Source organism: Callorhinus ursinus, unplaced genomic scaffold, assembly GCF_003265705.2.
Source record: "Callorhinus ursinus isolate GAN/ISIS: 27379988/994484 unplaced genomic scaffold, GSC_fseal_2.0 scaffold12, whole genome shotgun sequence".
NCBI lineage: Eukaryota > Metazoa > Chordata > Mammalia > Carnivora > Otariidae > Callorhinus > Callorhinus ursinus.
Window position 1 is genome coordinate 39,200,676 of NW_027397074.1, and position 25,897 is coordinate 39,226,572.

Sequence of the window (25,897 nt, forward strand, 5' to 3'; positions counted from 1 at the left end):
AAAAAAGGTAAAACAAATTGCAAATATCATTAAAACTGATCATGAAAAGTTGTGATTTCCCTCATATGTAATTTTATAATCCCAAATATCTATTCAGTTACATCACTTATGAAACTCCTTATTCTAGCTATAGCTTTTTTTTTCCTTTTATGGCAACCTTATTTACTAAAAGTGAAACTTAATAAAGGAATAATTTATTTATTCATAGAATTTACACAGCTCTGAAAGACTACTTGGTAAATCGTTATGATATAAGGCACTTACAAATTCCTTTGTGAAATTAATAAAATAAGACAAAGCTTTAAAAAAATTAATCTAATCCTTAAATGTCTGCATCATACAATTTTGACATTATGAAAAGTATTTTAGAGTAAACTCTAAAAGAAAAGAAAGTGAAACACATTCTTTTACAATTTATAAGATATAAATATTTAAAATGTCATAATATATCTGAACAACTTAATACCTTTTAATCCAGTTTATGTTTATAATTTATCCTATTCAGTGGAATAAAAATGCTATATATATTCATTAAGCTATTCATTGCAGTGTTATCTATAATAGCAAAAAGTTAGAAACAAATTATTTGGCATATTAAGGAAATGGTTAAGTAAACAATGGAATATCAACTCAATGTGGTACTATGTAGCCTTTAAAACAACTGGTCTTACTAGGAGAACTTAGGAAAATGTTTGACAACATTAACTGAACAAAAATAAAACATCAAAAAATTTTAAATAGAGCACAACTATGAAAAATACATACACATATGGGAAAAACCTGTAAAATGATAATTCTTTAAGTACTGTGATTATAAGTGAATATCCCTCTACCCAGTTTACTATTATGTTGTTACACTGTTTTTCAAAAAAAGCAGGAATGAATTGCTCAGTCTATATTATAAATTTCTTTATCATTCACTCACTCACTCATGCATTCAACTCCTATTTATTGAGCCCCTATTATATGCCAGACAGTGTTTTAGGTGCTGGGGATACAATGGCCAACCAGACAGACAAAGACCCTGCCCTCACAGAGTTTACACTGCAGTATGGGAATTAAGGAAACAACAGAAGTTTAGATAGTGGAAAATGCAACGAAGGAAATAAGTATAATGGGAAAGAGTAAGAAGCGTGGTAAGGGAGAAAGTCTACTTTAGATGGGTGGTCTGGGGAGACCTCTTTGAGAAAGGGACATTTGAGCTGCGATCTGAATGACGATAACGCACTGGCTACACAATGATGTGGAAGAAGACAGTTCAAGCTGTCACCTTCTCATCATTCAAATTTCAGCTCAATTATCTCAAATTGCTAGGACAAAGCCCCTAAAATGGAAATGGCTCAGTGTGTTGAAGGGTTAGAAGGAAAGGTGAGAGAGGTCTTCAAGTGGGGTCAAAGTGATAGGCAAGATATCATATCATTAGGGCACTTATGCCGAAGTACAGAGCTTGGCTTTTGTTCTGATTGCAAGGGACAGCCAATGACAGGTACTCAGATAAACTGTGTGTATTTTATTAGCATTTCTTATTAACAGAAATCCTATTTGTGTAACACAAAATACTGAGCATGAAGTGTGTCCTAAGTCAGAAAAAAAAAACAGCAGCACTGTAACAATCTACAGCCTGGGCCAGTAATTTGCAAGGTAGATCAGAGGAAATCAAAGCTGGATTAGAAACCCAAAGAAAGGACCCCCAAGTTAAAGGGCTGCACTCTGAGCAAGGACTTTAACAAACCCTTAGTAAGACTTAGAAATACAAGTCCTGAAGCCAGAAGTAGACTTTCCAGGTAAGAAAACAGCAGCTTGGGGCACAAAGAAAAACACAATACAGACTAGAGTGTTTTATTTATAAAACATACTGGTTAGGAGCTATTCCCAGTTTCCTTAAGTCAAGATCAGTCACCTTTAGCTTTTGTTGTGTATGTAAAAAAATGATACAGTTCTTATTGAGGTGGATTCAGTCACTCTCAACAACTTCTTTTGTCACCTTTATTAAAGTCTCAAGTTTAAAAAAAAATCCCTTTGAGATTTGCAACATATGGATACTGCTGGACCTGGTGAATCCTTCATGATGATTAAAGATCCTCACAGTCAGACCAAAAACAGCTTATTACAAAACTATCTACAAAAGCTTATTTCTTCTGTGTGCAACATGTAACAAATGCTCCTACAAAGGTGGTGGTTGGGGAGCAGGGGGAAGGGTAGTGCTCAATGATAGGTAACAATAAATAATAAATAATAAATTCCTTAACCATAGCAAAAAACTCTTCTTTAATGTAAGACCTCTTTTAAAAAAAAATGTATAACACAATAATTTATAAATGTTTTTGCCTCATAAGATCAATAATCTGAAATATTTTGCTTCTCTATGTAGAAAAGTATTTTACTTTATTTTACCTAGAAATAAACTAAGTTTGTTTTGTTTTGTTTTCTTCTAAAGTTGGCTAAGCCAAGATTCTGAGACTTTCCTCTTTAATTTAATGTTTATATGTATCAATTGGACAATGTGATATTTTAGTGCTGGTTAATATGTCCTTTTTCTTTGAGTCATCTAATATTTCCTATTTTATTTTGTCTTCCATGAGTATAAAGTTCCATATCAAGAGTGCTAGGTAAAACTCATGCAATGCTAACTTTGGTCAGAAGGAAATGCTTATTTTTGGTCCAAATGTTTTACCATCTATATTGGGAAAGGAAAATTTGTTCCTCAAATAGCATTTTAGAATCTGAAAATAATGGAGCTTCTCAAAATGATACTAAAAACATTTAAACCTTTTTATAAAACTGCCAGATATTTTTTCTAAATTTCCTTAACAAGTAAGACAACTTTTAAAATAAAAACGTAAGTATTATGCATTTCTATTTGCAGATGTGAAATTCTAACAGCCAATTCTTAAAAGTTTGCCACACTTGAGTTTAAAATTATGATTTCTGTGTTTTTCAAAATGCTTTTACAACTATTAGCAATTTTGTTTCTCAACTGACACTTTTCTCATAAAGTCATAAAATCAGATTCACAAAATAAATGTTCCATCTCAAGACTTATGACATTCATCTGCAGAATCTAGGAAAAGACTACCTTATGTGTTTTGAAATATTTACATATAAATATTTTCTAAAATATTTAACTGAAATACACCTCATAATCAGATTTGTTCAAAAGAAAGTTAGTAATATTGTTTCATCAATAGGTTATTATGTAATATAAATTTATTAACATTTTCTAAATCAATAACCAAATCAATAATCAATGATTTCTAAATCAATAAATTATTTTCCAACATGAACTGCATCTTTTACTGTTGATTTTCTTTTCTTATCTAATAAGTTAGTATTAAACCACTTAAGCAAATTAAAATAAATCATATTTTTCATCATTTTTAAAATAACATAATCACAGGTCTCTTTGAACTTTGTTGTAATCATTTAAATTTATTTAAATATCACGGCATCCTTTAAATAGAAACTTAATGCTGAAAATGCAATAAAATTGCTATAACGACATGAAACTTCACTTTCTTTAGTTTATGTAAACTATTTTATTTGATTTTTCACTTAAACATTTCATGTAATTAATTGAATACTCTAAAATTCTCAGGGTACTTATTTTGTATTGAGTTGAAGACTTAAAAATGTGTAGCTCTTAATTTTACTTTTTTTTTTACTACTTAAAACATTGTACTCTTGGATCCCCTAAGTCAAAGTATTGAAATATAGTGTTATAAAAATAAACCATTTAACAATGCCAGGACCAAAAGTAGGGCAAAATTCAAAGAATCTAGTTTATAAATGTTGTTCTTATTATTGATACCTACCCGTTGCAAACAGTTGTAACAATACATAAGTGAGAAATACAAATTCAATCTATTCTATTTTCATGTTAATTTGGGATTGAGAGGTATTAAACAGGTATTAAAACAACCTTCTAAAAAATCCTGATTGTAATGGTAATATAAATGTCAGATTAGGGTACTACACTTCAGGGCTACAAAAATTACCAAAAAATTACTAATTGATTGTTACTATTATAGAACACATTCATACTTTTGTGTCTGATACTAACTTAAACTAAATGTTTATCTCAAATTGAGAAAATCCAAACTATACATTTCAAAAACAGTGTTTTATGAAAAAGCTCAATCACAGAATCATTCAAATAGCAAGCTAGCTAATGAAAGCTTATCAAGAATACAATTACGGTGTAGCTAATAAAACAAATTAAATAGTTCTTTTTTTTTTGAAGATTTTATTTATTTTTCATGAAAGAGAGAGAGAGAGAGAGGCAGAGAGAGAAGCAGGCTCCCAAGGAGCAGGGAGCCTGATGCAGGACTCGATCCCAGGACTCTGGGATCATGACCTGAGCCGAAGGCAGACGCTTAACCATCTGAGCCACCCAGGCGCCCAAATTAAATAGTTCTTAATGAGTTAACAATCAGCCTTTATGTAATAAATACTTTAAAGCATACCAAATGCTTTCACTTACTTGCCTCATTATCTCACAAATAAATGCGCAGGTAGAAAGAATGGTAGGCAGTAATAAAGAATTGGGATTTCACTAGATAAGCGTTTTATTAGATAATGAGTTGGCAAAAATTATAAGCCTTCATTATTTGCAACCATAACTTAATTAGGGGATTTTACAGAACAAAGGAGTGGTATTTCAAGTATTTTAAAAGAAAGGAGAAAAGTTGGTTACCTTGTTCCAAGTATAGGTAATTTTTTTTTAAAAGTAGAGGAAGAATGAGTCATAATAGTGGTAGTGGTGGGGAGACAAAAAAAAATAGCAATTAAATTTGCTCTGGAAGAGGAGAGGGAATGGAAAAAGTACAAGGAGATAAATAAGTATAGACTGCATAACAGAACCTTGAAGTGGTAGACAATCGTTCAAGGATTTAAGAAAAAGGGCTATAGCTGAAATGGTAGATGATGAAGATAGCTTTTAGAAGTAACATTTAAGAATGACTATAGAACTGAGGCATAATTGTAGAGAAATATTTTGTTTTCCTTTTAGCTATTTCTGTTTATTTTTAATAGAATTGCATTTTTGTTATTAATTTTAAAAATTACCAAATTATCTCATTATTTTATCTTCTTTTCCTATTGGAATTTTCATTTTGATTCTTGCTATGGTCATAATCTACTCATTCCTCCCTTACCGTAATGGTTTTTAAACGTTTATTCTATTATTATCCTTTCCTAGTTGCATTTTACCTTCAAATTATGACTTCTAAATACCCCTCAATCTCTAGGTGGTCTGAAAATCTAGGTTTAAAAAATATACAATAAGTGAAACACGGTATGCTTAAAAGAATTAGCAATATATAAATAAAACTACTAATTCTGAAATTATGACCCTTAAAAGTCAAAAGCAGCAGTTCTACATTGTAAATTCATTTTCCATTTGTATTGGCATGGAATCATAAAGTCATTAAACTTTTCTCAGAAATTTATACACAAAGTTTAAAAAGTTTGAAAACACACCATTAAGTTAAGCCATGTCAGTACAATATTAAGATAATCAAGTGAGAAGTGGGGAAAATTGGGCAAAAATACTAATTGTCAAACATGTCTCTAAATTAGTATCTCAGTAGAAACCAACTTTTCTTTAAAAGCCACCCTCTTTAGTTGATATGAGGATACATTGTCTGGTCAAAATTAAAATTACAGGGCCTTACAAATGTAACTCTCTGGTGCAGAGTGTTGATAGTGGAGGAAGATATATGTGTGTATTGGGGGGAGAGGGCAGAGGGTATATGGGTATTGTACTTTCCATTCAGTTTTGCTGTGAGCCTAAAACTGCTCTAAAAAATAAAGTCTACTATTATTATCATATAATAAATACAGGGCCAAGCAATTAAACTGGTCAAAATATAATCCTAGAAGTTTGAGTTGTTATTCAATAGTAATAAGACCATGGCAAGGACTATATGTTCTGACATGAGTGGAAGTGTTAAAGCTATTAGTTTTTTACCTTCCAAAAGAATACTTTCTATTAAAATATAAACTTTGGATAATTCTTGACTTAAAAGAATGGCAGATCTGTGATACATTCTAGAGGAGCTCGGAAAAAAATTTTAATGTAAGAAATAAAAACTGTTCCAAATTAGTTTTAAAATCACTAAAATATCAACTGGCTTTTGCTGTAAAGATAAGTTTTTTCTGCTACAAATAAAAGAATATATGTGATTAATTGTTCCAATTCAATGTATTTGTTAGCATGGGTAATTTTGGGTGATTCCGATATGCAAAGATACTAATATGTTCATATGGTTTAATTATCTATATTCTTTAATAATAAAAAGAAATAGAAAGAAAATAAACAAAAAAAGTTGTGCTTGGCTGCTTCCATGGGAGAGCCTCTTTTACTCCTCTCCCTCTTCTCCCCAGATAGGCTAGAAAAAGGAGAAAAAAGGAGACAGGCAATAAATAGACATAAATATGGAAGCAACCTAAATGTCTATCATGGATGGATGAAGAAAATGTGCCATATATACAATGAAATATTACGCTGCCATAAAAAAGAAGGAAATCCTGTCATTTGCAGTAACATGGATGACCTTGAGTGCATTATGCTACGAGAAATGAATCAGAGTAAGACAAATACCATATGATTTCACTTATATGTAGAACACAAACAAACAAACCAAGCTCATAGATACAGACAACAGGGGCAGGGGTTGGGGGCAGGGTGTGGTGAGCAAAATGGGTGAAGATAGTCAACAGGTATAAACCTCCAGTTATAAAATAAGTAAGTCCTGGGGATGTTAGGATATAAGGTGATTATAGTTAATAATACTATACTGTATATTTGAAAGTTGCTAAGAGAGTAGATCTTAAAAGTTCTCATCACAAAAAAAATGTATAACTATGTGTGGCAATGGATGTTAACTAGACTTGGTAGACTCTAGAGTAGTAATCATTTTGCAGTATATACATATATTAAAACATTATGTTGTACACCCAAAACTAATATAATGTATGTCAATTATATCTCAATTTTTAAAAAAGACATAAATACAAGAAAAAGAAAAGAAAAAGGAGAGAGACCCAAGGAAAGAAAAAAGGACCAATAGCTTTCTTCTTTCCTGGCAACTGGAAATAACAAAGAGACAAGGGGAAAAAAGAAATATTCCTTAAAGCTCATGTTTCCTGTCCCTTTCCTTCCCCAGCTCTCATTATCACTGTCTTAAAGTTGCATATTCCGATGGGTTAGCCCGGTGATGGGTATTAAAGAGGGCACGTTCTGCGTGGAGCACTGGATTTTATGCACAATGAATCATGGAACACTACATCAAAAACTAATGATGTAATGTATGGTGATTAACATAACAATAAAAAAGTTGCATATTCCACGTTCCTACTGTGTGATACAGTTCAGCATCTGGGAAGAAATCCTTCCTCCTGGGAGGGTTGGTGTACTAAGGGAGTGGTAAGGATATAGGTGGAACAGGAAACAATGTAGAGGTTCATCAAATCAAGAAACAGTTTTCACACAGTCATAAACTAAACCTACATCCTATGCTTCAGAAACATTATGGAATGAAAGGCTTTTGTGGGTCACCCTGGAATCTACAAACCCTTTAACGTGGTTTCTGCAAAAATTAATGTATAAATAAATTAAATTTTGTTAAAATTTATATAATATATAAATGGAATAAATATCATTTATATATAAACAAATTTAAAAATCCATTATAACCTGAGAATTGTCTATATATTTAACAGCTATCACGAAGTTACCTATCTTCCCCACAAGAAGCCAGTGTTGGTTAGAGAGCTCAGAATAAATAAGGTGTTCAAAGTAGGAATCAGCATCACAAAGATGGAAAATTCCATCTTAATTCAAATTACCTTAATTCAACAGGACAGGTAACAGTGAAAAATACTGCTCTGGTTAGGAAAACCAAGACTACCGTAAAAAGGGAGAATGTAACCCACCTGTGGAGATAAATAAGTATCTTAGAGTAGGAGTATTTTGGTCATTGGGTAAAGGGAATTCACACTGTGGAAGAGTAGTAAACAAGATAAGCCACATTCTGCGTCTGTTCCCTGAACCTGACTTGCTTTTTTATAGTTCATTCTCTTCTAAATCCTCATCTGTGATTTTTTTTGTCACCATAGAGTTGCCCAAGTGTTAGAGTTTTGAAGGGTGGAATGAGTGTAAGGGGATAGGTGAGGAAGACTACTTTAATGAGGCTACAGCCTTAAGACACAGGAGCAATCCCTCAAGTGGTAGCCAAAATGGAATCTGGAAGATATGTAAGAATCTAATAGATACAACATATTCAAGTAGTCTTCACTCTTATTTTGGTAATTTATTCCTATAAAATATTCTTAGAAAATTGCTTCTATTTTACTGCAGGGTAAACATCTTGTTCTGTTAAATGCATGCATGGACACATACACACACCTCTTTCTCACACACACATGCCCAAATACAATCAAATTTCAATATTTCACATTTTTAACTGCAGAACCTCTATATTTTTTTCTAATTCCCCATACATTCACCTAAGGAGCAAGAAGGGAACGTGGAAAAGGAATTCATTCTTGCATTTTCTGTATGAGTTTGGGAGCAATTACGACCACAGTGACCTATATGATCTGGTTCATTGCCTTTGTGCCTCTTTTCACCTCTTAATGCCAAAACAGAAAACTGATCTCTAGGATGCCACCATACTAATTAAATGACTTTTGACCTATAATCTAGTCCCATTCAGTAGCATAATTTTCACTGAAGAAACTAAAGTATGTTTAGACTCTGTATGTTTTAAATCATTGCATCATTTGCCTTGCCAATGGCAAACATTACTACCTCTTTTATGCCTTCCTAAAGAAATTTCAAGAATTGTCACACTTCATTAAAAAATAAAATGACTGAAAATGATCATTGGTTAAGTTGGAATTTCCTATCATCATTCCCTTGTGACATACTATTTCTTAGAATTCCCAAGTAGGAACAATGTTCTCATCATCAACTTTCTCTTTCACCATGAATATTCTCACTTTTGCACTTTCTCTGCAGAGACCACAGAGACAACTGAAACCAAATATACCAAAAGGAGCTACATTTTCAACACAGTTTACAGGAAGAAGAAAATAGAGTAATATATGTGTTTGCTTGGGGCAAAGAAGTGGTTTTTTGCTTCTTGTCCTATAACTGATTACCTTCTGAGGGAGGTGATAATAATCTTACACTGACTCTTGCCACTACGATAACACTTGCAGGTAGGAGGGGAGTTATAAAAAGAATAAGAAATTAAATCAAATAATAAATTATAAGAAAGGGAGAGAAGTAGGAAAGCATTGAGAAGGCCATGATAAATAAAATTAATTTCCTGTGGAATTTTTCAGTAATAAAATGAAGCAGTCAAGGAAGAATATTAAAACAAACAGTCCTGGAAGAAAATTAACATCCAGGAAATAGGCCTAGCTAGAGTTGCCATCAATTCAATACAATGGCATTCTTGACCAGGAAGTACAAAAGAAAATGTCAAAGTCCCTATTAGTTGTTCTACTTCAGTATGCAAGTTTACTTGCCAAATAGTTAGCTGAGAAATAAGGAACACTAAAGAATATTTGCAAATAGTTTTGAATAGAAACCCATGTATGAATAATTTTAACATGCATTTTCCTACTCTCCTATTCCATTGAAATAAAATTTAAAAACCAATACAATGTTTAAATAAATTTTCATTCATATATGTAACATAAGGGGCTATATTTGCCTTACTGCTTATCACTTGTGGATAATAATTTAGGAATTAAAGGTGATCCAACAGCTCTTTCTTCCATGCTACCGCAATGTTATTTACTAAATTAGAAGGTATAGCACTGTAGGTAAAGACAAAATATGATAGAATCAATAATCCTCTAATTTGAAGACTTTTTTATTTCTTACCATGTCTTTTCCACCTATGACCTCTTATTGACATGCTGGTTACTGCATTTCTTGATATTCTAGAGGAAGTTGGTGTGATTTCAACTTGAATACACCTTGTACCCTCCTTACTAGATTTCATGGCACCATGAGGCAATGAAGCCTTTATGGCATTAGCAACCTAAGAAAAAAAAATATGGTTTAAGATGGGTATTAACAGATGTGTTACACCCTTACATAAAAGAAAATGCCAAATTTTAACAGGTTTTTAAGAAGAATACTTTTCCAAGGTATTTCATAGGATGATATATAAATCTTCTAGAATAAGGAGTAAGAGCTCAAAAGGAAACTATAGTTAACATGTAAATGATGAAATTTAAAATTCCAAAATACTGAACTTATGTTTCCAAATGCCTAATGTTAATTAATAAATGCAGCTCTAGCATGTTAAGAAGAACATTCTTATAAGTTTAAAAGACTATTATCCGGTACCTAAGAAGTTAGCTTAATGAAATTCTCAAATTATATACACCTTTTCAAGCATAAAATTTTTCTAGTATAACAGAAGCATGAATCACTGAGTTTAATGACACTAATGCACTATGAATGACTACTTCTCAATTTATAGTTTTAAATTGAGAAATTTTATTACATAAACAAGTGAGGCACCTACCAGCAATGGCTCTGGATATAATTCTAGCTGAGCTCTGTATATAATGTCATCCAATGCTTTTTGAGCTAGATCCCATTCTCCATTATAACTGTAAAATTAAATAAAGTATAATTATTTTCAATTAATTCTATATATTTGAACAAAATACAATGAGAAACTGTTTACTGAGTAAAGTAATAGACCACATTAGCATTTCACCCTCCTTAAAAACATATTTTTATATCTTTGAATTCCTTTCAATTGTGTCTGAAAGCCTATTAACAGCAAAGAAAATTCTATAGATATATATTTCTTCTCTAAAGAACATGTCTATTTATAGACCAGATATCAAAAAAGTGAGGCAATTTCAAAGCATTTTACACTTTCAAAGCAAGTCAGAGCATAATAAATTATATACCTTAGAATAATGTTCAGAACACTTTATGGTCAAATTATTCTGTAACTCCCACAGTTTTTAATGAGAATTAACAACTACTGTGGCTTACAGTATCTTAAGTAGTTACGTCTTTGCATTCTGACAGTCATTTAGAAGTGTACATGATATATGTTGCAAATATCCGAGACATATTGGGGGGAAAGGTGTGTATGCATATTAATTTTCAAAGATAAGGCCAAACTCTAAAAACGAGGTAAATGATAAAAATGCACAGAGAAATAATGTCTTGGTCATCTGCCAACAAAAATAAAGAATAGAATTATATCGAGAGTGCAAATGAGTCCTAAGAAATGGAAAGAGCATTGCTCCCACCCTAAAAACAAAGTCAGATAATCTATAAAATCATAGCTTTCCATTAATCCAGCAAAGGACTAAAATCACAAGGCAGCCAAGTAGCCTGAAACCTAAGGGCAGACAGATGTCTCTAAAGAGAGACAGACCACAATGCAAGCAGGTAAGAAGACTTCAGCTAAGCTTTTAAACTGCTAAAAGCCCAGTATGGACCAGCATGAGTGTATAGAATCTCTAGGAGCAGATACAAAGGGGAGCTCACACCCACTTACAAGCTCTTTTCCACAAACCTCCTCTAGGCACTCATAAGAAAAACTGGGGGCAAGGCGAGGGACCAGAGAAAGCTCCTCTTGGTAGTTCGGGCCTGAAGGAGAAGAGCAGCCACCTGAGCAAGAAAGGCCTGATGATCCAGCCAGACCTTTTTCTCATGTGAAGTTAAGTTTTAAAGCCTTTGGGGAAAGAGCAGCAAACCCTCTCACCCCAAGGGCAGAGGTGAAGACTGACTGTGGCTGTGAGGGAAAGAAAAAGAAAAAAAACACCTCTACCGGTGGGAAAGGATCAGGAAACTCCTATGTTGAGACCACTAGAGGTCTCTTACCACAGGAGGAAAGACAGGACCACTAAAAAGCTACCCTCTTCCCCCAACCCCAGATACAGGGACATAGGTCCTGCTTATAACTGATGCTGGACCAGGACAACAGAGAACACCACTCCCCCTCAAGCCCCTACACAGGCCAATACACATTCAGAAATAAGCAACAGCACTCTATTGCTGAAGGAGGGGAAAAGAACATGTAGAAAGACTGTTTCTTTGGTGCAGGCACACAGGGAAAGCTAAAAGCAGAGAAGGGAACAAGAATATTGAGAAAAACCCTCCAGCAATCTAGCTCACACCCTAACTGCCAGGTATCATGAGAGGAATCTGAAGTAGGTGGTACCATGAAGGTAACCATAGCAACCACAAAATCCAACCTCAGCTCACTCCTGCCTATAATAACTCCACTAGAAGCCTAGAAGAAAAGAGGAGTGCCATTTCCAGGCATAAATAATATTTACTTCAGCCACTACTGTTCTATCCATGAACAAAATGATAATCACTCAAATTTTACAAGGCACACAAAACAAGAAGAAAACAACCCACTGTCGAGAGACAAAGAACAATAGAACCAAATTCAGAAATGATTCAGATTTTATAGTTATCAGGGAAATTAAAATAATTATGATTAAAATATTAAAAGCTCTAGTGGAAAAGATGGAAAACATGTATGAACAGATGGTGATTTCAGCAGAGAGATGGGAACCATAAGAAAGAGTCAAATGAAAAGACTAGAAATAAAACACAGTAACAGAAATGAAGAACCCTGTCAGTGGGCTCATTAATAGACTCAACATCATCAAGAAAAGAATGAATGAATGTGAAGATAGGTCAACAGAAATTACTAAACCTGAAACACAAAGCAATCAAGACAGAAAATAGAACAGATCAGAGCATCTAAGAGCTGCGGGACAATATTAATGGTCTAACATGAGGGTCAATAAATTTTTTTCTTTAAGGGCTAGGTAATAAATATTTTAGGCCTGTGGGCCATACAATCTCTATTGCAACTACTCATCTCTGTCACTGTAGCACAAAATCAGCCATAGGCAATATGTAAACAGGTGTAAGTGGATATTAATAAAACTTTTAAGAAAATAGGCAGCAGACCATATTTAGTCCAAAGATTATAAATTCTACCTTCAGTCAAGACGCTTATAATCTACTAAGAAAAATTAAGGTATCAAATGAATATAATGCAAAGTATAATAAGATATGTGTAGTAGAAGATAGGGTTCAAAGAAAAATACTAGTATCTAAGGCATTAAATAAGACTGAGCATTAATATTAGAAATTAATAATTAATAATAAGCTACTTGTGAGCAAAAAGGCTCTAAGATGTTTTTCAAGAGTTAAAATTTCTGGAAATGGAAAAAGTTCTTCACTGGGGGAAAAAAACTATTTGGAAATTACAGCAAAAAAAAAAAAAGAGTAATGAAGAAAGAAACTGTGAGTATATGTGGGTGTTGCTAATTTTCATTCTGTCCTTGAGTTAAAGAAAGATAAAATGTTTTAGTTGATTACAAATTCTTCAGAACATTAAGAGATATATTTTAAGTAATAAAACTATTAGCAAGATCTAGATTCATATTCAGGGGGCCTGGGTGGCTGAGTCAGTTAAATGTCTGACTCTGGCTTAGGTCATGATCTCAGGGTCCTGGAATCAAGCCCTGTGTCAGGCTCCCTGCTCAGCAAGGAGTCTGCTTGTCCCTCTCCCGCTACCCCTCCCCCTGCTTACACTCTCTGTCACTCTTTCAAATGAATAAATAAAATATTTTTAAAAAAACTTGATTCATATTCTTTCACAAAAATATGCTGATTGTCTATCCAACAAGTTTATAATATAATAACAATAAAACAACAGATTATGATATTTCAAAGAGATTGAAGATTTACTTTGTATATTAAATAAACTTACAAGGCAAAATAAATCCCTGTTAACATTTGCACCATGAATCCTGAAGAAACTGGTATCCTGCTACTTATACCTTTGTATTTTCTTACATGTTGTCGGGGATAGCCACAAACACAGAGTCTAGAAAAAACAAAATAAATATATTTGTAAAATTGGTAAAAATTTAGGTAATTTAGTTTTTACATTTATAAGCCAATAATGTACTAGGTATGCTCTCATACAAACCTAACAGCTATGAAACACAGAATCTTTCCGAACAGAACATTTGCCTGTAACATTTTCCTGAGTAAGTGAAACTGGGGGAAAAATGTATAAAGCTAGAGGTATATTATTATATGGTAAGTGAACCAGATTCTCAGAGTTGCTTCACTAATTTCAGTCAATTCAATAATAATTTTTAGTTACTATAAAACCCATTATATGAAACTTGGTATTATTTATCATAAATAGATCTATGATATGACCTTCTATTGCTGACAAAGTTCTTGACACAAATTGCAGGCTCCAAGAAAATACTCTAAAATTAGACTCAAGTCCCATATAATACATCATAATAAATTTCAGATAGATTGAAATTTTTAATGTTAAAAAGAAATAAAACATAAGCAAATCATTACATATTCTTTGCAAGTTTAAACATGACATCAAAAGTAGAATCCTAAAGAAAGACCAATAGATCTTACTAATTTTTTTAAAAGAAACTACCATGAACACAACTGAAATTCAAAGTATTTATTACAGTGAAGGATACTTAAGGAGTACTAACGTTAAGGTGTATTTACTATAGTAAATAGGAAGCCACCTAAAAGTCCAACAAAGAGGATGAATTATATAAATAATTCAGGGAATACTATGAAACAATTAAACATGATGTTTAAATGGCAGGGAGAGAAAAACTGTACAGAATAAAGCATGAAACCCACTCCCATTTTGTAATAAACAAATAGGTGAATGTTGTTCGTCACAACAAAAAGATCATATACAAAGTCATAAAGTGAGATTATAGACTTATTTTCTTCCTTATATATATTTTCTAAATTTTCTATGATCAACATGCACTGCTTTTAAAAAAATAAGTTTCTAATTTTAGTAAAACTGGGAAAAAGTTGTTTTCTCATAATGTGTTGTGGTTGACAGAATAAACCTTCACTTAATATAGTACTAGTCAATAGACTGAGTCTAAGCCTTCATTTAAACATACAAGTATACCACAGACCATTTCAAAAAAAGACCCTTGAGAATATCATTAATTCAAAGTAACTTTAAAGCAAAAATAAAAATTCATTTCATATTGAGAAGATCTTAGAACTCTTTAGAACCAAGAGTAAAAGGGAGCAGGGATATTTATGGACTGAATATTTGTGTTTCCCCCCAAGTTCATATGCTGAAGCCCTAATACGATGATATTTGGTGGTGGGACCCTCGGTTTAAATAAGGTCACAAGGATGGGAGCCTCCATGGTGGGTTTAGTGCCCTTATTCAAAAAGAGAGACCAGAACTCACTCTCTGCCATGTGAAGGACGTAGGAGGAAGGCAGTTTCCTGCAAGCCAGGAGGAGGGCCTTCACCAGGAATCGAATCTACTGGTTACCTGACCTTAGATTGCTCAGCCAGAAGTGTGAGAAATAAACATCTATTGTTTAAGCTACCTAGCCTATGGTATTTTATTACAGCAGCCTGAGATGACTAAAATAAACACTGAAAAAAAAATTAACTGTATATGAAATAAAACCAACTTGAATTTTGTTTGATATTACAAATACTTATATCCAAAATAGACTAGAAACTCCTCTTATTATCTAAAAAAGGAAACTCAGAAAAATTTTTATTTTCTTATACCATATATACATTTATGATAGAGATGGTAGTAAATAACAGAGAACCAATATATAAAAGATAGGATTTTTTCAATTAATTCATTTATTCATTCAGTAAATATTTTTAAAGATTTATAATGTGTCAGACACTAGGAATATAGACGAAAGATGTAGTTCCCTCAGGGATGCACAATCTAATCATGGAGACTACAGTAAACAAGTATCTGCAATGAATAAGTTACAGAGGTAGCAAAAGGAGAGAGTGGTAAACTCTAGTGGAAGAAGTAGATGGTCAGAGAAGGCTTCCTGGTGAAAATATAGGAATGGGAAAAACCAGAGAAGGATAAAACAGCATGACACCAAGGAGACTGGGACAATAATCGTAGGATAGAACACTCGGACACTAGAAAATAACAGAGAAGCTAACTAGGGGTCAGATTATGGAGTATCTTATAACTTGCAAGGTTTTATAATGCAGGCAATGGAAAGCAACTGAATGTTTTTGTTTTGTTGTTTTAACAAGGGAGTGACATGATCAGATTGGTCTTTTGATAATATCACTTGGGCTACATCGGAACAGTGTACTGAAACTGGAGGGGAGACTGTCGAAATATCCCATGAGGGAGATGAAGTAATTGTGGGGAAAACTAAAGAAGTAGCTGTGGGGAGGAGGAAGTCCTACCTGGGAAGTATAATCATGGGGTGAGACTGAAGAAACAAGAGGAGTGTATAATTATTACCACATTTAGTTTGGATAGCTGGCTGGATGGTAGTGGTATTAAATGAACTTGGACAAATAAGACACACTGTTTTGGAAGACACTAAGTTTCTGATATGTTGATTTGTTTGCCATGACCTCTCCCCTGGCCACCAATGTCTTCTATTAATAGCACCTCCACCCCTCTTACCTTTAGGAAATAGTCTTCTCCTATGTCGTCAAGTATAATCATGTGATTGTGCTATAAATAAAATAACAAAATTACCTGTGACAAGAGGTCAATACCCTAACATCTACTTTTCCCTTCTTCCATTTAATAACATATATAAGGTACCTCTTCTCCACTCTCCCCAACCAATTTTAACTAGAACAATGGCTACCTACTAGAGATCACATTTCCTGGCCTTCCTTGCATCTAAGGGTGACCATGTAACTAGTTCTGGACACCAGTCTGCTAGCTGTAACTGCTAGCTTAAAAGCCGTTGCATGCCTTCCACTCTCTCTTTCCCCCTGCTTGTAGGATATGGAAAGCAGATTAAAAATAGTGATCCAGGGGCACGTGGGTGGCTCAGATGGTTAAGCATCTGCCTTCGGCCCAGGTCATGATCCCAGGGTCCTGGGATTAAGCCCCACATTGGGCTCCTGGCTCAGTGGGGAGCCTGTTTCTCCCTCTCCCTCTGCCTCTCTCCCTGCTCATGCTCTCTCTCTCTCTCTCTGTATCTCTTTGTCTCAAATGAATAAATAAAATCTTTTTAAAAAAAATAGTGATCCATCACCATACAGACAAGGGTACCATCCTAGGGAATGGGAGAATCTCAACAAAGAAGGAGCCTGAACACCTTAGAAACAGAGCCAATCTACCCCCAGACCATCTACCACCTTGGATTTTTATGTGAAAGAAAAAGAAATATCATTTAAATTACCATTATTTATCTTTAAGAGCCAAACCAATATTTAAACCAATATTTAAGTACTCTTCCAATAACACTAACAAACATGACCCCAGAGGGGTTTGTAGAAGCCTCAGCCTGGCAACATCAAAGTGTCTTTGCTGCCTGGTTTTTCACAGTAAAACTGGGAAAGGGGTTCTTTCTTCTGAGTTCATTAAAGGTAGATAATGTAAGTTTTTGGCCGCTTGTCGTCACTGTTCTTATCACACGGCGGAAACCTACCTACAGAAAAAAGTACAATGCCAACAGATGAAGAAGATGAGATGAGAGTTGGGAAAGAACATCCAGATAACAATTGAGCTTTTGGATCTAGTTGTTACTGGGGCCAGTGCCATCCCTGCTCTTCCCAGGTAAAAAGAGCCAAAAAAATTTCCCTTTGGTATAATCTGGTTTTATGTAGATATCAGTTAGTTGCAGCAGAAAGAGTTCTAACTTTTACAAGGTGTCTGTGGGACATCTTGATAGAGATGGCTACTGGATCAGATATATGGGTTTAGAAATCAGGAAATAAGTATAGGATTCAGGATAGAGGATATGGACAGAAAAATAAGTTATTGCTGTTAGTACACAATTTTTTTTAAATCCAACTTTGCCATAGATCTAGAATTGTCAATCAACTTTTAAATTTACTTTAGGTGAGAACTAGAGAGACAATTCTCTCAAACACCAGCACACTTGCCAGATTCACAAGGGAAATAAGGTTCCAGGTTCCCTGATTTTCTCTAATAGCTACCCATAAGGAAATAAACAGTCATCTGTTAGAGGCTGTACTAAAACCTTTATTCAGAAATGCAAAGGATTAGTTTTAGTCCTTCAGACTGCTATAACAAAATACAACAAACGGGGTGGCCCCCTCTTTAGGGTTATAGACTTTCCGTTGTATCCTCAATGGCAGAAGGAACAAGGGAAATTTGTGGCATCTCTTGGCTATGAGAGCACCTCCTAATACCATCCCAATACCATAATATTAGGCATTAAGATTTCAACATATGGGGCGCCTGGGTGGTTCAGTTGGTTAAGCAACTGCCTTTGGCTCAGGTCATGATCCTGGAGTCCTGGGATCGAGTCCCACATCAGGCTCCCTACTCGGCGGGGAGTCTGCTTCTACCTCTGACCCTCCCCCCTCTCATGCTCTCTCTTTCTTTCTCATTCTCTCTCAAATAAATAAATAAAATCTAAAAAAAAAGATTTCAACATATGAATTTTGGGGGGACACAAACATTCAGATCATAGCAGTTAGTTTTTGTAACTACTAAAACTTTATATACTTGTGGCAATTGACTGCAGGAATTTTGCATTTATCAATGTAAGACTTTTAAAAAAGCAAAAACTGAATTATTTCCTTTAATCTTAGTTGTACTTAATGGATCATAAATCTGAAGTGGAAGAGATCATCTATTTTTCATTCATTCAACAAATAGTTACTAGGTTTCTACCATATGCCAGGCACTTCTCCAAACTCTGAGGACAGTACAGTGAAAAAAACATCAAAGTTCCAGAACTTGTGAAGTTCCAGCAGTTGACAGACTATATACCCAAATGAACAAACTAGGTAATTATAGTGTTATAAATGCTAAAAGAAAACAAACTGGGGTAAGAAGGTACTACTTTAGAAAGATGGTCATGGAAGGCCTCCCCAAGGAAGTGACATCTGAGCTGAGAACCAAAATAATCTAGTCCTATCCAGCTGCATCATTAACTGATAATAGTACCTCTTGACCCTCTTTTCTCCATTCCTTACAATAACCAAGACTTCTCTGATTTACTCTTCAGTTTTCTGATCTCTCTATTTAAAGACATTCTTTTCTCAGAGATCCTTTATTGAGTTTAAATAAAATGCAGAACAAAATAAGAATATCAATGCCCCATAAATGCCTGACTCCTCTGTTCATCAGAGGAGTATCCTTGAAGTTCTCTATTTTGCTTTACAAATTCAAACATAGGAACTCAACCCTACAAAAGAGCAGTTGAGTGGTTTAAGTCCTATTTCTGTATTAAATTTACCTTTGGTCACATATAGATGTTTCCCAAATTCATAAGCCACATTAAAATAAAAATCCTTTTGGAATGTATATTTTGTAAATACATCTCTGGGAGAAGTTCTAAGTATCAGTTTTTAAGTGAGATAAACTCTCGCCATGATTCTCATTCTCTGTCAAAAGACTGTCTCATTCCCAGCCTAAAAGTAAAATTTTGAGATTTTTGTCAAAATATTTTGAGTTACAAATCACAAAACAATTGGAGGGCACAATTCCAGTGAGGCTAACTGGGGAGAGTATTTATTCACGAATATACCAGAATGTAAACTAGAAAAGAAAATAGGTTAACTATTACCAGATCAACAAACCAGGAAGTAAAAACTAGCTGGAAAAAAGGGAAAAAAATGCTTTTCTAATTTTTAACTTGAGAAATATTTAAAATTTGGTCCAGTTCTATTTCCTATCTATCTAGGTAGCAGATATAGATATGAAATAAAACAGAACAATTTCATATCTTCTTCCTTTTCTGCTCTGCTTTTTAAGCAGTGAGGAGAGGGAAGGTAAGGAGAAGTTTAGGTGATCAGAAAATAGGGAAGTAGGAAGAAAAAAGAAAACTGAATAATTGCCTATACAGTAATGGGCACTTTTCTGTTCTCTTGCTTTTGCTTTTTGAAATTAGGAGCTTAATAAAGTCTGAATCTTCTATCACTTTCCTCAAGAGAATACCACACACAGAAATTGTGCTCAAGTTGGAAGGTAAGAGATTATTTTAATTGCGTTGTAAAGGATGGAGAAGATTTAGCTAGGCAAAAAAAAAAAAAAATTACAAACAAAATAAGAAGAAATGAGAAGCCAACTATAGGTTCTTTCAACAAGGAATGATCTAGTTTGAGATATGCTCTAGAACTGTTGGTAGCAGTACCAAACAGGCAAGAAAAAAAAAGATGTTATGCATCCATAGTGAACATGTGTGTTCATTATTAGTATATAATATATAATAGCTGTCATTTATTGGATGATGACAAGGTGGCATACACTGTGTTAGGTGTATATATATATACATATATAATATATTGATATATATTATATGTAATATATAATATAAATATATAGTTTTATCAGTCAGGAGAATTAATCCACAGAATGGCTTAATTGCACAAAGGGTACCTTAATAGATTAGAAGAAATCTGTTTAGGTGGTCAGGAAGGCTGATTTAGTAGTGAGGAAAGGGGCAGGGTTTCACTATAGGTACACAAGAACAAATACACTGATCAAGAATCCATAGTAGTACATATCCATGTCAGTCAACTGGATGACTCACCAGGTAAATAAAATCAAGAAACTCCCTTAGACAATGGGAAAGAATTTAACTTACTAGCTTAGTACAGTTTCATCTTTAAAATTTATATTCCACAACAAAAGGCAAGATAAGCCATCTGTTAAATAGCCTTGTATTAAAAGAGAAGTTAACAGTAAAAAAAGAAAATTATTTCCCACAGTTTAGAGAACTTCAGTATACACTAGCAAAGCTTATTTGCAGTATTGGTGGTTATATTTCTTTTAGGAGGGCCATATATAATGTTTACTACTAGCAAAAAAAAAAAACTTATTGGGCGCCTGGGTGGCTCAGTTGGTTAAGCGACTGCCTTCAGCTCAAGTCATGGTCCTGGAGTCCCGGGATCGAGTCCCGCATCGGGCTCCCTGCTCAGCGGGGAGTCTGCTTCTCTCTCTGACCCTCTTCCCTCTCGTGCTCTCTATCTCTCATTCTCTCTCTCTCAAATAAATAAATAAAATCTTTAAAAAATAAATAAAAAAATAAAAACTTATTGACTTAAACTCATTCAGTCTAGTTCTTGCTTCTTTTTAGGTCTCTTCTTCAAGTGGTCTGTATACACCATACGGGAGGAAAACAGCTATCAAGCTGGCCGTAAGTCTGAATCAGGGAAGCAAAGCTTAAAGCAACCAAACAGATTTTTGCTGAGTAGAATGGATGTGTATGTATGGGTAGAGGGTGGGAAGTGTCCAAGATTGTTTTAACTACTTCCACAATTCATTACAATTGGAAAGTTAAAGAATGAAATACATTTGTCACCCAGTCTAACTCAAATATTCCATGAAATTTTTCTGGTTGTAATTATGTATCCTTTCTCCTAGATGACCTGGTCAATCATTTTGTCATAGTCATCAACAACCAAATCGAGCAGCAAACTAACACAACTGCCATGTGGCCAAAAAGCTGGCTGTTTTAGCCATAAAACAGTGTGATGATTGATTCTACAAGAAAACCTGCACTAGGACTAGTATCATCAGGGAGCTCTTGTTCTTTAACTATCATAACCATTTATAACTTACTTGTCATCACAGTTCTGTAATCAGTTTTCTTTCCACAGATACAGACTAGGCTTTGCTTGATTAGATACAAGTGTTTTCTAATTCTTTTCTATTAGTTTTAAAAATGTACAAAATATCTTAATTAGAATATTTGATAAATGCTTAAGGAAATCAGGAATTAAGAGAAATGAATAACTAGATTTTAAGCCATTGAGAACACAGTAATAGAGAATAAAAAAAAAAAAAAAGCAAACTAAAAAAGACATGAATGGGGCGCCTGGGTGGCTCAGTTGTTAAGCGTCTGCCTTCAGCTCAGGTCATGATCCCAGGGTCCTGGGATTGTGCCCCACATCGGGCTCCCTGCTCGGCGGGAAGCCTGCTTCTCGTAAAACTCAATGATTGCCATGAACATCATATATCTTAAGGTGAGGTCCACTGTACACAACTTTTGACAAACCATGCTGGGATAGTGCACTCTCCCACTCCCCCTGCTTGTGTTCCCTCTCTCGCTGTCTCTCTCTGTTGAAAAATAAATAAAATCTTAAAAAAAAAAAGACATGAATGACAAATTTGAAGGATTTCCTCTTCTATCACCTTCTGTGGCTTAAGAGTTAGCATTACTTAAACAGCTTAAGTCTTTTGAATTACTTAGATCTCTTTCCTCCCTCGTTTTCTTACAGCTGGTGAACATTAAAATTTCTTTTTTTCAATTTTTCCTTGCACAGAATTAATCTAATGTCTCTACTAAAAATCTTCCTTGGCCAAAATCCTATAGCTAGTTTTCAATCTGTATTTCTCTTTGTTTTTAAAACCAGATATTACTTGTGTTTTTGAAGGATAACCCAGTTCCCCTGGTTAGTTAAAACTGGTATATTAGCAACTTTCTATCAAGAATGTGAAAGTAATTATATTAGAGGGCAGCTCATAGGAGTCACACAGGACAGAAACCAGTGACACATGTTCTTTCCTAACTTTTCCATCGGTAGTTTCGTGAAAACATCAACAGTCATTCTTATTTAGGAGGTTGTATTAGAACATCTATCTATATTAAAACATTAGAACTTCAAACGTATTAGAACATTATTCCTGGGTCCTACCATGTAAGACACTGCTTTAGAGTAAAACCTGGGCTTTGTAGTGTGTTTTAAGTTCTACAGGTAAAAGTTGCTGCATCAAGTTACTCCTTAAATAAATGTTTATGAAGGGCTGGTCCTCACACTCATTTTAGTCCATAACAAAGTTTTCACTGGACCATAGTGAAATAAGAAACAAGAAAAGCTAAACATCCCATTTTTAACTTATAAATTGTTGTCCCTCACTTCTACTCCCCCACCACACACCTCTTTTGGTGTTAAAATAGTCTCCCTTTTGTTAAATAATGTTCATGGTATTTTATAATATGATAACTTGACAAATAAAAAGTTGGCAATGTTATGTAGATACCCCACCCACTCTAAATTTTTTGAAATTTTACAGATTTGTGAAATTCAACACTCTGGACACCTCTGCCTTTAAAGGATTTAAAATAAGAAACATGTCAGAAAGATTCAGTAAATGGGAGGGATGGCACATTGGTGTCATCTTCCAAGGTCTAGGAAATATAACTACATTCTAATTCAGGAATCATCTGAAAGATTCTCCACTTCTCTATTTTTCTAACAAGCCTCCTGCCTTGTTACTTCCTTTCTCTCTCTGGTCCTGCATGGTTTTCTATCCTATTAATATCAATTTCTCCTTTTCTCTTTGTTTTGTTTTGATTTAATTTCTAAGTATTGCTCTAGATACCCTCCCTCTTACTAACTTTCCAAAGTTCCATCTTCTAAATAAGTTCCCCAATTCTAAATTATTCTAAAAGCCTCTTAATTCCACTTTCCCCTTATTTACTTGTATTACCAACAGGATTTTCTCTGTCTTCTGTTTTGTTTTCTTTTTTTCAAAGGTAATGTGTTCATCATAGAAAATTTAAAGAATGACAAAAGAAATCACACAGGAAAAAAGTGAAAATGAACCATAATTCCACCAATTAGACATAAGTATTATTAATATTCTGGTCATACTCAGTCAATGCTGGAATCATACTATATATACTATCATTAAATACCTGTTTAAATCACAATTTTTAAATGTTTTTATAGTATACCTAGGAGACTATCGTAATTTATTTAAAAACCTCTTGGCTCAATTTTTTTTAACAAGGAGAGTTTAAAAACAATATCTCTTACTCGTTTCTTGGTACCAAATTAGAGCACAATATAAATAAATAAAAACAAAGTAACAAACAAAATGGAAACCAACCACATGCCAAAAATCAAAAGGTCATAACAATTCCAACCTTTTAATTATACAGTATGATCCTTTTCTGACTAAATATTCCATTGAAATGTTATTCAGCTTTACCCTCTTCATTATGTTTTTTAGAACTGTCATTTATTGGGAGCTTTCTATATGCTGGCTAGGCTGAGCTTCGTATTAACTTCTTGAATGTTTTAAACAAATGATTAAACAAAACAAAAGTAACTTAGATGTGTAACAAACTAGCAATCCTAGATTCATATACTTCAACATTAAAAACATTTGAATTTTTATTTACCTTGAACAAATCTGACACAATGATTGAAGAGAAACACTGGGCATGTAGGTTAAGGCAGCATTGTAACACAACAAAAGGAATGTTAATACTTCAAACCTAAAGACAAACCAAAAGAATATTTACAAATCTTTAGAATTCTAAGAAGTCAACCATAATTAGGCAGGCATTATGGAAAGATATTATGTTATAGAATAGACCCATATAATATAACCATATCAATAACAATACCAAAACTAAAAAGAAAAAAAAAAGACTTCTCAAATCACAGTCATCTGAAAATTATCTTAAAAATTCAATGTTCCAGATAACATCTGAATCGAAGTATAAAGTAATAAATCGTGAAAATGTGTTTTTCTCTTGTATAAAATGACCAAATATTTTTTAAAGTGTTACATACAGCTCATTAAACATTATTTATAAATCTACCAAAATAATTTTTTAAAAAATCAGCATGGTAGGATAATAGGTTATGTCTCCACAGTATACCTATTCTGTGCTGTCAGCATCTCCCTTTGGGGGTGAGGTCCACTGTACACAACTTTTGACAAACCATGCTGGGATAGTGCACTCTCAGTCAGAGCCATGGACCCAATGCTGGAAGGCTAGAGACATTTGAATAAAGAAGAAAAAGCCATTCTATTGAAAATGTGATATTAAGAATATATAAACCACTAAGAACGATTGCCATGAACATCATATATCTTAAAAATATTGTGCCTGTGTACTAAATTTTCTGCTCAAAGATTTAACAATTAATTAAAAACCAAACCACAAGTAGAAATAAAATTAGTTTAACTTCAAAAATTCTACACCAATACTGGATGATGTATGGAATTGTTGAATCACTATATTGTACATACATAACACTGTATGTAAACTATACTGGAATTAAAATAAGAACTTAAAAAAGTTCTACCCCAGAAATACATAATTGTCACATACAAAAATATTAGACTAGTTTTATCCATCAGAAGGAGAGAAAAATATTTCAAAATGAGTATTTTCAATAGATTTCTTAAACAATCAGATTTTAAAGTTTTATGATTCTGATTTCTCATTTCACTTTGGGAATAGTAAATAGCTTGTCTGGTGTTTTATACTTTTTCAAGTCCTAATAAATTCATAAACTTTGGGGGGCCTCAATAACCAGACCCTAATTTATAGCAACTTCAAATCTTAGAACCAAAAAATTTACCTTGATAAAATGTCACTTACTTCATGATATACAGATGGTTTGGATAAAGATGGAATCGTAAAACTCAATACTTTGCTATGTCCCTGTTTGTCAACTATTTCCTATAAAAGCAAAAAAAAATCTTAAAATATTTATTTTTTACACATAAGTTTAAAAGCTAACTATAAACTGTTAGTCTAAAAAAATGACCTGAAAGGAAAGAAATTTTAAAGTCAACTAAAATCATAAACTATGATAATCAATTATCAATTATTTATAAATACCAGGAGTTAACCTTCCTCTTAAAAATATAAGTAACATAGGATAGCTGAAATAGAGATGTGTAGTATCTTAATAATCACTGGTTTTCCTTATGTAAAGACTTACATTTTCTAAATCAATTAACATAGTTACAAAATATGTCAAGAAAAGGCCCTTAAATTTCTTTTCCTTTTTAAAAAGTATAAACCTTAAATATCTAGAATACCATACTAATCAATACACAAAGAGTAATCAAAACTATCTGTTAAATCAATGGTATGAATTCTGGAG

At 33.5% G+C, this 25,897-nt stretch overlaps 1 protein-coding gene across 3 annotated transcripts in view; it reads right to left on the minus strand.

Moving 5' to 3' along the window:
• HYCC1 (hyccin PI4KA lipid kinase complex subunit 1) overlaps positions 1-25,897 on the minus strand; it is a 132,898-nt gene that overhangs the window by 44,079 nt on the left and 62,922 nt on the right. For all 3 annotated transcript variants that reach the window (XR_003208580.2, XM_025873005.2, XM_073898948.1), the window contains exons 5-10: positions 25,387-25,467; positions 24,658-24,773; positions 24,172-24,267; positions 13,791-13,907; positions 10,551-10,638; positions 9,899-10,058 (exon numbers count right to left, since the gene is read on the minus strand). Coding sequence is in view for 2 of the 3 variants with exons in the window: in XM_025873005.2 (XP_025728790.1) it covers positions 9,899-10,058; positions 10,551-10,638; positions 13,791-13,907; positions 24,172-24,267; positions 24,658-24,773; positions 25,387-25,467 (658 nt within the window). In the remaining variant the exon portion in view is untranslated. The remainder of the gene's footprint in view (positions 1-9,898; positions 10,059-10,550; positions 10,639-13,790; positions 13,908-24,171; positions 24,268-24,657; positions 24,774-25,386; positions 25,468-25,897) is intronic.